The 12,080-nt window shown below is 48.2% G+C and overlaps 1 protein-coding gene across 1 annotated transcript in view; it reads left to right on the top strand.

Moving 5' to 3' along the window:
* Window positions 1-701: 701 nt before the first annotated feature.
* LOC147904315 (plasma membrane fusion protein) overlaps window positions 702-12,080 on the top strand; it is a 33,102-nt gene continuing 21,723 nt past the window's right edge. The window contains exon 1 of the mRNA XM_087394583.1: window positions 702-950. Coding sequence (XP_087250709.1) covers window positions 716-950 — 235 coding nt within the window. The 5' untranslated portion in view covers window positions 702-715. The remainder of the gene's footprint in view (window positions 951-12,080) is intronic.

Genomic DNA, 12,080 nt, shown 5'->3' with positions numbered 1-12,080 from the left:
TGTAGGAACAAGAATGGAGAAGAGTTGTGAACACAAGAGAACAAGAAGTGAACACAAGTGCACTCCAACTGAATTGTTCAACCAAATGAAGTACAAGTACTTGGTATATATAGTCCAAGTACTAGAGCACACAAAAACTCTAAAATAGACTAAGTCCTAGTCTATCCTACACCACCATATCATTGCATATATCTCTACAGGACTCAACATTTGCCTACCAAGCCAGCATTCGCAAAAAAATCTCCAACTCTAGCCCAACCTTGGGCTGCTAGACTTGAAGTGCGGGTGTGAAAGCTACATTGGATGCAGTTTTTAGCCGAAGAAACTGGATAGACTAGTTTCTTGCACAGTGCAGGCTGTGCAACCACTGGAAGTTGATTAGTGTATGGAAGGCATTGACACACGAGGATGCTCTTTCCCCAAGGTTATGGCTATTGAGTGGGCAACTAGTGGTCCATGCTGCGTGGATGGTGCCCATGGTGTAAATAGCGTAAGAACCGAGGAGCTACTCTCATCTGGGCACATGGAGGCTTGTTGTCAAGGTTCAGGGAGAAAAGGCAATCGGATGCCTATACACACTGCACAATCAAGTAAGGTCCGGCAAGAGGGGTACAGGCAATCGGATAACATGTGCCACTAACGCCGGCGGGTCGAGCAATTGGATTACATGTGTCCGTAACTCCGGCAGGTTCCGAGCAAAGCTTCCCGACTATCTATGGCGTCTCTTCCTCCTCCCATCACCACCACCACCCTATCATCCTCCATACACACCCCTCTTCCTTGCTCCCTCACCCTCATTCTCCCAGTCATTTTCCCAGTCCCCTTGCCATCTCTGTCTAGCAATCACCCCCGCCGCGCCTTCGTTTCTCAAGGAATCGTGGCTTTGCTCGGCACCTTCGCCCTCCACGGGCTTTCTGGCCACGCTGCTCACGCCTTCTCTCTTGGCATATGTACGCTCACGGCCCATTTCCTGTGTTTTGCACCAGGGTTTCTGTAATTGTTGTAATTGTTTCTGTGTGTTTTCTTTCAGAATCTATTTTATTAGCGGGGGTTTTGTGATTGTCTCGGTGTAAAGAAAGAGTGACTGCTCAGCCCACCTGTACCTTTATATCAATGCTGACACTGAAGATAAAATGTGATTAGGTGCAAAAAATGGGTACTTTAAGCATTTTGTAAAGCATGTGCACTCCTTTGGACGCTAGATGAGCAGCGCACGTCTTTTTCCCAGAACATAGCGGCAGCTGCCGTGTTGTTCCCTTTCACGATGTTCTAGTCGCTCACGCAAGGCATTTCGTTCGATTGCGCAGCCTAAAGTCTTGCGCTGATAGAGATGTAAGTCTAACTGCGGACAGACTACATGTCCCTTGTTTCACATGTAGTAGAAGAATAAAATCATTACCGTGAAGATTCTGAAGGCAGAAGGGGTTGTGAAACACATTGAACATATGCAGCAATTGATGAAGGCGATAACTTTGTAGATGAATGGTTGCAGTTTCCCACATGCCATTGAGCACCTCATTGTAAGCTTGGACAGCCAAGATTATCTCAGATGGTGTATTGTAACCACCAAACTTATGAGTCAAGAACTACTTCATGGCCTGACAGCAGAGAAGACTCAGCCTGATTGCTTGAAGTATCTAAAGAGCTGGAATATCGGCTCAAGAAGGGTGGAAAGAGTTGTGTAGATGCTCAAAAGGAACAAGCTTAGCAAACGCCTTCCATTTCTCATACAAAAGGCACTAATCTTCTTTTAAAAGGGACGCGTGGAGTGCTGTTACTGCCTTGAGACTGGGCACATTGTGAATCGTTGCAAGAAAGTCAAGCTGAGCAAAATATGGTGTCATGATCCATGCAAGGAGGCCATATATTAACATATGGGGCCATCATGTGATTGCTTTTTGGGTGCTGGGCGTGACCAAAGATGCAATGCAATGTATCTTCTTGGTTTGCTGACGAACAAATCTACCTTTGTTGTTGGATGCTGATTGCTGCCTCCTTTAAAAGGAACAAACCCTCTAATGTCGTCTTTGACTGTCTCACTAGATTGAACTGGCTGCTCTGCCTGGTCGGAAGGATCGTCGTAAAGGGAACAATGCCAGATTGAACTCAGGGGATTCATCGTCCTCCCTTTTGCTGAGTTCCAGCATTCCTTGTAACTGTAAAAAACTGTATATCGTGACGACCAGCTCCACTTGTAAGTCCACTTATGCTATAGAGAGAGATAATTGTCCACATCAGTTGCATTGTGGGCATGCTGAGTTGGCGTTGTGGAGAGTGATTAGAAGTAGTTACATTGTCGTTGTAATTGGAAGAGATACTACAGACCTTGAAAGCACAAGTGGAGGGGTAAAGGCAACCTTGGCCTCCCCGCTGTCATTTGCACGGATCGTATCTGGCGTGTGCTTAGGCACACAGGACTAGCTTTGATAGCTAGGTAGGCGATTCTCAGGTTGAGTTGCAAGGGCTATGGACGAGTTAGGGTTCTCGCTATTTTAGCAGCACTGGGGCTACAGCCTATATAAGGGGCTGAGGGGTTCAATTTTCATTCATGCAAGTCAGAGCAGGTCTAGCTCTTCCTTGCTGGTCTAGATCCTGGAGCATGTTGCGGAAGCAAACTTGCTTTCTAGTGTAGCTCCGATTCCCAGTGCAGTCCTGAGGACCTATGGGCGCCTCCTGGTGGTATGGGACACCAGGATGGTTGTGGACTGGTTGGATGTAATTGGTTGTACCAGCAGCCCAGCCTGTGGTCGTGTCAATTGGTATCAAAGCCACTCCTAGAGGGCGAATTTTTGTAGATAGAGAATTTTTCTTGATCTTCCAGGTAGGTGCAAATTTCTTTTTTTGCACTGCTTTGGCTAGGAATTGCTCAATTTCGTTAGTAGGTAGGGATGGAGTGGTCTCCGTGTGTGGGAAGACGTCTACTGTTCAATTGGTGCCTGATAGGAAGGGAGATTTGTTAATTCGTTGGAGAGGAAGGGGCGAAATTGGGGAAAGATGGCATGCAATTTTAGAGGGTGTTTGGAAGGTGTTAAGCAACTAGCAATTCCCAATTTATGGGGCAAACATACCAGTCTGCAGGCCAGCCAAAAGGTCAGCCAGCAGGGGTCTGGCCAACCAGCAGCCAGCAGGGGTGTGGCTGACCAGAACTGGCCAACCAGCTGGCTGACCAGCTGGCAGGCCCACTGACCAGCTGGCCGACCAGCTAGGTCAGGCCTATAAAGGCACTAGCCCCCACACTCTCAGTGACAGGACAGGACCTGCAGCTGCTCCTCATCTCCTCCATCCTTTGCTGCAGCCTCGCCTGCTCCAGTTCTGCTTTCTGCCATCTTCTCCTACCTCAGGACAGGCCCTGCAGCTGCTCTACACCTCCTCCATCCTTTGCTGCAGTCCCTTCTGCTCCAGATCTGCCCCCCTTTGCTCCAGATCTGTCCCTTCTGCTCCTCTGCTCCAGATCTGTCCCCTCCTGCTCCAGATCTGCCCCTTCTGCTCCTCTGCTCCAGATCTGCTCCTTCTGCCCCAGATCTGCTCCTTCTCTTCATCATGTTGCTATTCCAGATAGCCTGAAGGTTCCGTCCTCAGAGCATGCTGGTTTTCAGCCATTTCCTAGGGCAGCTCCAGCCCTTCATCATCTTCGTCATCATCAAGCTACACGGAGGACTGTGTTTCGCTCCCTTTGCTGCTATCATTTTCTACTGTTTCTCTACATGGAATCATCTTTCTGATTCACCTCAGCCACGGTCTTTGAGACACGACGGCGTGAGGTTCTTGTATTCAGTTTATTACCGACAGGCACTATGTTTTCTGAGTTTTGTTCGTCAGTTGTGTCTGAGTATCGTCTATTTTTGATCGCTCCACTGCAAACCCTATCGTTTCTCCATATGGTATCAGAGCCATGGTGATCTAAAGACCGGAGATCTCTGGTGATCTAAAGATCCTGCTTCTTCAAGGAGGCCATAGGTACGGGGAGCATCACTCCTATGAACATATCAGTTTTCTCTTCATTCTGCTGTGCACTAAGGGAGTAAACTCCATCCCTCCCTCCCTTTCAGAACTCCATCTTCTACTCCCATCCCTCCCTCCCTTTCTTACCTCCATCTTCTACACCCATCCCTCCCTCCCTTTTCGGTTTCAGGCTTGACACTCCCCATTCCTTCGAACAAGGAGGTCATGATCCTTCAACTCTACCAGATCTCCATCGACATCGACTTCCAGGATCTACAAGTTCTCCCTAAGCGGGACCCTTTCTGTTCAGATGTGTCTTGATGTTTCTGTTCGAATCTTCTACATGCATGGAGGCGGGGATAGACTCCTCTCTCCCGAGGTCCAAGATCGGGCACGCACTGGCTCCCTGTTCAGCTCCGACTTCTGCCTTTGGTGAAATCCTACCATCTCTGGATTATCAGTGCTGCTACGACATATTTGTTCTTTTGCTTTTCCCTCCACCTTTCGGCGGTGAGAGGGAGTGGCTTATTCTCTCGAGCTTCACAGTGTTCTTATTTCTGCTGATCATACATGTAACTCAGGCACTTGAGGAAGTGAACAATTCCCTTGCAAGGGCACTCCTCTTGTGATCATCTCTTGGGCATTTCACAGGGATAGCCACCACCACCGCCGACATCCCTACACGAAGCTCCAAGCACACAATGTCTGCCCCTCCAAATTGGCAATTGAGAGGGGGTGTTAAGCAACTAGCAATTCCCAATTTATGGGGCAAACATACTAGTCTGCAGGTCAGCCAAAAGGTCAGCCAGCAGGGGTCTGGCCAACCAGAACTGGCCGACCAGCAGCTAGCAGGGGTTTGGCCGACCAGAACTGGCCAACCAGCTGGCCGACCAGCTGGCCGACCAGCTAGGTCAGGCCTATAAAGGCACTAGCCCCCACACTCTCAGTGATAGGACAGGACCTGCAGCTGCTCCTCATCTCCTCCATCCTTTGCTGCAGCCCCGCCTGCTCCAGTTCTGCTTTCTGCCATCTTCTCCTACCTCAGGACAGGACCTGCAGCTGCTCTACACCTCCTCCATCCTTTGCTGCAGTCCCTTCTGCTCCAGATCTGCCCCCCTTTGCTCCAGATCCGTCCCTTCTGCTCCTCTGCTCCAGATCTGTCCCCTCCTTCTCCAGATCTGCCCCTTCTGCTCCTCTGCTCCAGATCTGCTCCTTCTGCCCCAAATCTGCTCCTTTTCTTCATCGTGTTGCTATTCCAGATAGCCTGAAGGTTCCGTCCTCAGAGCATGCTGGTTTTCAGCCATTTCCTAGGGCAGCTCCAGCCCTTCATCATCTTCGTCATCATCAAGCTACACGGAGGACTGCGTTTCGCTCCCTTTGCTGCTATCATTTTCTACTGTTTCTCTACATGGAATCATCTTTCTAATTCACCTCAGCCACGGTCTTTGAGACACAACGGCGTGAGGTTCTTGTATTCAATTTTTCATATTACCGATAGGCACTATGTTTTCTGAGTTCTGTTCTTCAGTTGTGTTTGAGTATCGTCTATTTTTGATCGCTCCACTGCAAACCCTATCTAAAGACCCCAGATCTCTGGTGATCTAAAGATCCTGCTTCTTCAAGGAGGCCATAGGTACGGGGAGCATCACTCCTATGAACATATCAGTTTCCTCTTCATTCCACTGCGCACTAAGGGAGAGAACTCCATTCCTCCCTCCCTTTCAGAACTCCATCTTCTACTTCCATCCCTCCCTCCCTTTCAGAACTCCATCTTCTAAACCCTAGGCATGTGATTTTAGAGGGTGTTTGGAAGGTGCATTTTCGTGGTAGGAGATGCGTTTTGTTGGGGACAAGAGGATCAGGGTGGAGTTTTTGGTTTGGGAAGCCCAGAGGTGCGCTAGTATGTAGGCGCCTACCTTGGGAGATGGGAAAATTGAAATCTCCATCAGATTGAGGAGAGTTGGCGAAAGCAACCTTGCTTTTCTGCCAGAACCTTAAAGGCAAGCATCTAGATTTGGTTGGCCTTGCTTTTTCAAAAGCTAGGGCGCTAGTTGGGATGAAAGCCCATGGTTTCCTTTTACGAAAGGGGCGCTCTTTGTTTCATTGGCATTCTGCTCTGGATTCGCAAGTGCTAAGGTGGCTCTAAGGTTCGAGTTCCAAGCTTGCCCTCCTTGCCTCTTGCCACCCCACCACTCCTCTCTCCCCATCCTCTCCCTTTCGTTATCAACTGCTTGGCTGTTCGGATTACTGGATTCGGGACAGCCCATAGGCTGTTTTGTCAGCAGGGCTTTGGGATCAGCTGATTTGTCTCAGTCTTCCAAAGGCGGATCAAAATATAGCCAATTCCAACCAGCCTTACCTAATGTCTAACCAGGAAGTCGATGGGGGACCTCTATGAGGATCTGGTCACCAAGGAGGCTTTCAACCAATTCCTCACTGGATTGGATGAAAAGTTTACACTCCTGAATTCGAATCATGAGCAGTTGTTCCATCAAATCATTTTCGGCTTAGAGAGGAAGGCCGATGTTTTGTTTGTTAGGAGCGGGGGCACACGTCGGCTGATTGCCCAAAGAAGCCTGGAACCTTACAAGGACAATTACCAAAGCTCAAAGGACCACCTACAAAGTCAAAGACAGCTGCTCAGACTACTTTGACATCGGCTGATTGCCCAAAGAAGCCCGGAACCTTACAAGGATAATTACCAAAGCTCAAAGGACCACCTACAAAGTCAAAGACAGCCGCTCAGACTACTTTGACATGTACTTTTGTTAATATTCTTGCACGCCCTCGTTCTTGAGATTGTTATTTTAATAATTCACTGTTTGGCCCTCATGATCGCTACCGGGGTTATGGAGAGGTGAAAGGGACATGGATTCCTATTCTCTTTGACCAAGGTAGTTCTCACAATTTTGTTAACCACAAACTTGTGCAAAAACTACAATTGACTACGGCACCTAGTGATCACACCTATGAGATGTAACTTCCAGCTAGGAAGCAGTTTTGGGATCGCAAGGTGGATCGACTTCCAATCAGGATTCAAGCTTACGAGGATATTTTGGAGTGCTATGTTATGCACTTGGATCATGTACACTTATTATTGGGCATCGAATGGTTTAAGACCCATGATGTCCAATTTGGTTGGAAATCTCATATGCTCGCGATGCACCACTGTCAATAATCCAAGGTTCATCCGCAGGTGCATGAACTGCCTCCGTGCAAATCTCCTCAATTGCTACGAACAGCTCTACTGGTATTGCTTGCGTGCCGTTGCTAGACTCTTTCTTTACTCCATTCTTCTCATCTGCAATCTTCTTTCGGCACTCATTCTGCTTGTGCTCTGCCTTGTTGTAATAGAAGCACTTGATCTTCTTCTTTCTCTTTTTATCATCAGAAGAAGATGGGTAACCGGAGTCCTTACCCTTACCTTTCTTTGATCCAGTCGAGAAAGCCGAATCTTCTCCAGTCCTCGTCTTTTGACGCATCTCCTCCTCTAGAAGCATTGCGCTAAAATTCTCAAAGTTGAGGGACGGGTTTCTGTTTTGCGTATTCAATGCCGTAACAAGACCGTCGTACTTTGGTGGAGAATCCGTATGCACCTTCGTGCAAGATTCTCGCTGGTGATGGTGATGCCAATCGCAGTCATTTGATCGCGCAGATTCTTCACCCTGGTGATGAACTTCTCTGCCGTTTCAGACTCAGACAGTTTCTCGTTCGCGAGTTGAGTCTCCAGATTCTGAATCTGCGTCTAGACTCTGATTCATGATCTCGTATTGATTTTTCAAGACCGTCCATGTCTCCTCCGCTATGGTGACATGTTGAATTAACGCCATGACAGTATCACTTACACTGCAGACAATAGAACACATCGCATTTGCATTTCTTCTTGTCCACGTGAGAATCTTATTTGCAGTTGGTACTATCTGTTGTCTTGCATTGGCTGGATTCAGTCTCGCAACCGGCTTCACGTCCACCCCAGTAGTAATATCCCAAAGCTCGTATGCGCTTAGGATGGTCTTCATCTTGAACTTCTAGAGTGGATAGTTAGTGCCGTCCAACTTTTCGCTTTCGCCAAACGGTGGGATTCGCAGTCGTGCGGGCTGGGCCATCTCTCACAATCTGCTCGCAAATAGAAACACACTACCAAATCTTCTTGCTAGAGCCCAAGCTCTGATACCATGTAAGAAAACAATACAACGTCTGTGCTCAACAGATAACAGGATCTCGTATGCAAGAGAGAAAAGCAGATAGTATGGAGAATAAAAAATTTGATTACTGTAAAACTGATACAATAGATGACGCTGCCTTCCAACCGTGTGCTCCTATGTGAGAAGCTTCGATGGCGTGCTGAAAACAGTAGAGGACGGAGGCTGGATGCTAAGGAATCAGGGTTGCTGTAGCCAGTGATGATTATGGGCTTCATGGGCTTGCTCTTATATGGCTACTAGTCGTAGTTGGTTAGACCTAATTGGAAGACCGACCCAGTCGGCCCAAAACGGCCGACTAGAGGTTGGTTCCGAAATAGGCCACCGACCACACGTTAGAACCGTGGTGCAGAATAGAGCAACTTACCTATGGTTTTCGTTCGGCCCAGAGCCATCCGGGATTATCTGGGGCTTCAAACGGGCCCCGCAACCCGAGAGTGGGCTGCCCCGAGAAATGCTCCGTCTACCCTCAGTGCGGTCGGTCATGCGATGCCTTTCCGCACTTGCATGTAGCCTAGTCTGCAGTGTGCCAACTCTATCTGAAGCCGTCCAGCCATCAGGCCACAAATGGCTCCCATTTGGTGTCCAAACTAGGACCTACTGGATAACCCAGCTACTCAAATGCCTTCTCCTCGTATGGGGGGCTTACAAGTAGAGTTAGCTGGTTCCCGCGTAGTTACATGAGGGTGGAGCATTGATATCTAACAGTAATACCCACTTTAGCCTTCTTATCCGAAGTCATCTTTGACTTGGACTCCTTCTTTTGACTTGAAGCCTGGCCATCTTTTTTTTGGAACTGCTTGTCCTTCTTCTGATCCTTACCCGCTGTGTTGTTTGACTGCTGCGGGACTTTGGAATCTTTTTGGACCTGCTTGGGCTTTTCCCCGTTCAGCATCATCTCTTGATTTTGTGCGAGAGTCAACGTGCGCTCGTAGTCCGACGGGTCGAAGTTCCGAATGGTAAAACATATGTTCGTATGTTTGTGTCCAATCCTCGAATGAATTGCTTCATCTTGACGCTCTCCGTCACGGCCAACTACTGTGCCAGCGTGATAACCTTGTTACTGAATGTCAACACAAGCAAACCATTCTGGGAGAGATGAGAGAACTCATCCTCCAGGTTAAGCATATATTGGGGTGGGAGAAAACGGGCTTTGAGGTCGGCCACAAACGTTGCCCAAACGAAATTCGTCTTAAACGTTGTTGGGTCAGTATGCTTACTAGCCCAATGCTGCCACCAAATCACCACTGTTGTGTTGTTTGACTGCTGCGGGGCTTTGGAATCTTTCTGGACCTACTTGGGCTTTCCCTCGTTTAGCATCATCTCCTGATTCTGTGCGAGAGTCAACGCCCTCTCATAATCCGACGGGTCGAAGTTCCGAATGATAAAACGCATATTCATGTCCAATCCTTGAATGAATTGCTTCATCTTGGCGCTCTCCGTCACGCTCAACTGTTGTGCCAGCGTGATGACCTTGTTACTATATGTCAACACAAGCAAACCATTCTGGGAGAGAGAAGAGAACTCATCCTCCAAGTTAAGCATACATTGGGGTGGGAGAAAACGGGCTTTGAGATCGGCCACAAACGTTGCCCAAATGATATTTGTCTTAAACGTTGTTGGGTCAGTATGCTTACTAGCCCAATGCTGCCACCAAGTCACCACCTCATCCATAAGATGAGGGCCTGCGAGGTGGAATTTGTCTTGCTCATCTTGAATCCGCGCTAACGAAAAATGAGCTACAAACTTAAAATAGGGGAGAATTCGCTTTATACTTGGAGAACTGAGAAATACAAAGAACACTCTTCGAGAGAGCAAGGAAACGCACTTCTAAAGAGCTCACTGTGCACACGTAGAGCAGACCCAAAGACCTGAGAGGCAATGCCGACCAATACCGAGACCTTGATGCTGTCCACACTGACGATGTAAGATGCTTCTACAAGGCAAGGGAGAAGCTTGTGCTGTCCACCGGAATGCAGGGTTACTCCGTGAGTGAGAGAGGAAAACTAGAAGTGATAGATCCTATAAGAGAGCTGAGAGATGACTGAAATATAGAGCTGAGAGTGAGCTGTGCAAAGCTGTAAAAGATAACTGAAAGGAGCTGCTGAAACAGACCTCAAACCTTACTTTGTTCGCTGTCCCGACTCTCCGTCTGATGCGCTGTGTGAACACCTTCCCAGAGGGCTGAACTGATGCCAAAGGCTGAGGCTGGAGGCCCCATAAATGGCAGCCTAGGGAGGGGTGCAAGGTAGCCTATAAAGGCAGCCCTTCCCCTGCCATTCTCTTCACTTGTTCCAGCCCTGAGGGGGACCAGAAGGGCTCCTATCCTAGGTTGGACCTAAACCTATCCCTAAACCTAAGACGGAAACACTAGCCTACGGTTCTCCAGTGGGTACTAGTGAACAAGGACTGATCTTTTGACTTGACCTAAGGCTGAGAGACTGACTTACGTAGCTTGTGACTGAGTGTCCCTGGACAAGGGTTCACAGGGGTCATAGCATACGACAAAAACTCCTATTAGGGAACTATTACGCACTTGTCGATGTAGCTAGTGTGTCAATTTGCATCCAAGTGCAAGGGTCATAGTCACATGAAAACCCGTTTCGTCCTCTTTGAAACCTTGAAACGCGAGACAGACGAAACGTTTCGAAATAGGACGAAACGCTCTTAATGAAACCTTTGTTTCGCCCAAATCAAAATAAACGTTTTTGCCCCGTTTTTTCTAGAATCCAAGGTGTTTATGTTTTGAATTTCCTTTTAGTATCTTGACTTTATATTTCTCTTTGTTCACTCTAACTTAAATATAACATATCTTTTTGTACCTATAAGTATATATATTAAGTATCAATTCGAAACCTATCTATTTCGTCTGATAACATGAAATGAAACAAAACAAAACCTGGCGAAACAGCGAAACAGGCGAAACGTTTCTTGTGACTATGGCAGGGGTGCATGTGACACAAGGCGATTTCATCTGGAGCAGATTCCTGATTTATGTGCCAGAAAGCAGGGCGATTTGGTCCTGGGGCTGCGCAGGTTGCTCTGGGGTGTGCCAGGGCAGGGTTCGTGGCGGTTTTGGGCTGTTTGAGGGCTCCTACAAGCTGGATGATTTGCTTTTGGGGCCTTCTGGGCTGTGGTTTTGTTGGGTGGCCTACCTGTGGCTGATTTCTAACACAGACCAAGCTGTGGATGCTGTGGTTGGTTTGTTGCTAGGCAATAGAAGGCTGATTGCTGTGATTTTGGACTGATTCCAGGCGAGAGAAGGCTAACCGACCCTGTTTGTGGGGTTTTCCAGGCTGGGGCTGCTTGCCAAGTGATTGTGCAGTGAGATCTCTTACAATTGGTCAGTTGTTGAGCCTTGCTGCGCATTGCAATTCACAGGTTGTCAGTCGAGGGGCACTGTAACAACCAAGGGCTGAGTGCTGGCCTTGCTTGCCAAAGGATTGATGCTATAACAGCTTGGCAGGGCTGAGAATGTTGGGCGATTTCTACTGTGGCTAAGGCACCCTGCTGGGCTGCTGTGCGAAGGTGTAGCTACTGCTGCATTGAAGGCTGGAGGGCCTAAGGTGGGCTGAGGAATGAAGGCTGCCTTCTCCATTGTACAGCAGAAACAATAACAAGTGGAAGGATGAATGCATTGACCTGGGAGGAACTAGACCCATTGGTGCTTGACCAGGAGGAGAGATTTGTAGATCGTACCTATGAAAGTCCACCTGAGGCTTTGGCAGCAAGGACGGAAGCGGTTGACAGCTGAAGAACGGGAAGCACTAAAGGCATCTGTACATGTAATCGATGTGGCCAGAAAGGTCATTATTGGTGGGAGTGTCCTCAAAGGAATGGTGAAGGGACCAGCAATCAGCTGGACAGTGCTGCTGCCGCTATGACAAATACTCAAGCCTTCTAGTAGCATGTGGCAGGATGCATTGCCAGCAGGCT

The sequence above is a fragment of the Dipteris shenzhenensis genome, chromosome 2 (genome assembly GCF_047967505.1).
Source record: "Dipteris shenzhenensis isolate YYH24624 ecotype China chromosome 2, Dip_SZ_1.0, whole genome shotgun sequence".
NCBI classification, from domain to species: Eukaryota; Viridiplantae; Streptophyta; class Polypodiopsida; order Gleicheniales; family Dipteridaceae; genus Dipteris; species Dipteris shenzhenensis.
Note: the sequence above shows the minus strand (reverse complement) of the source record. Positions and strands in the feature narration are given on the sequence as shown.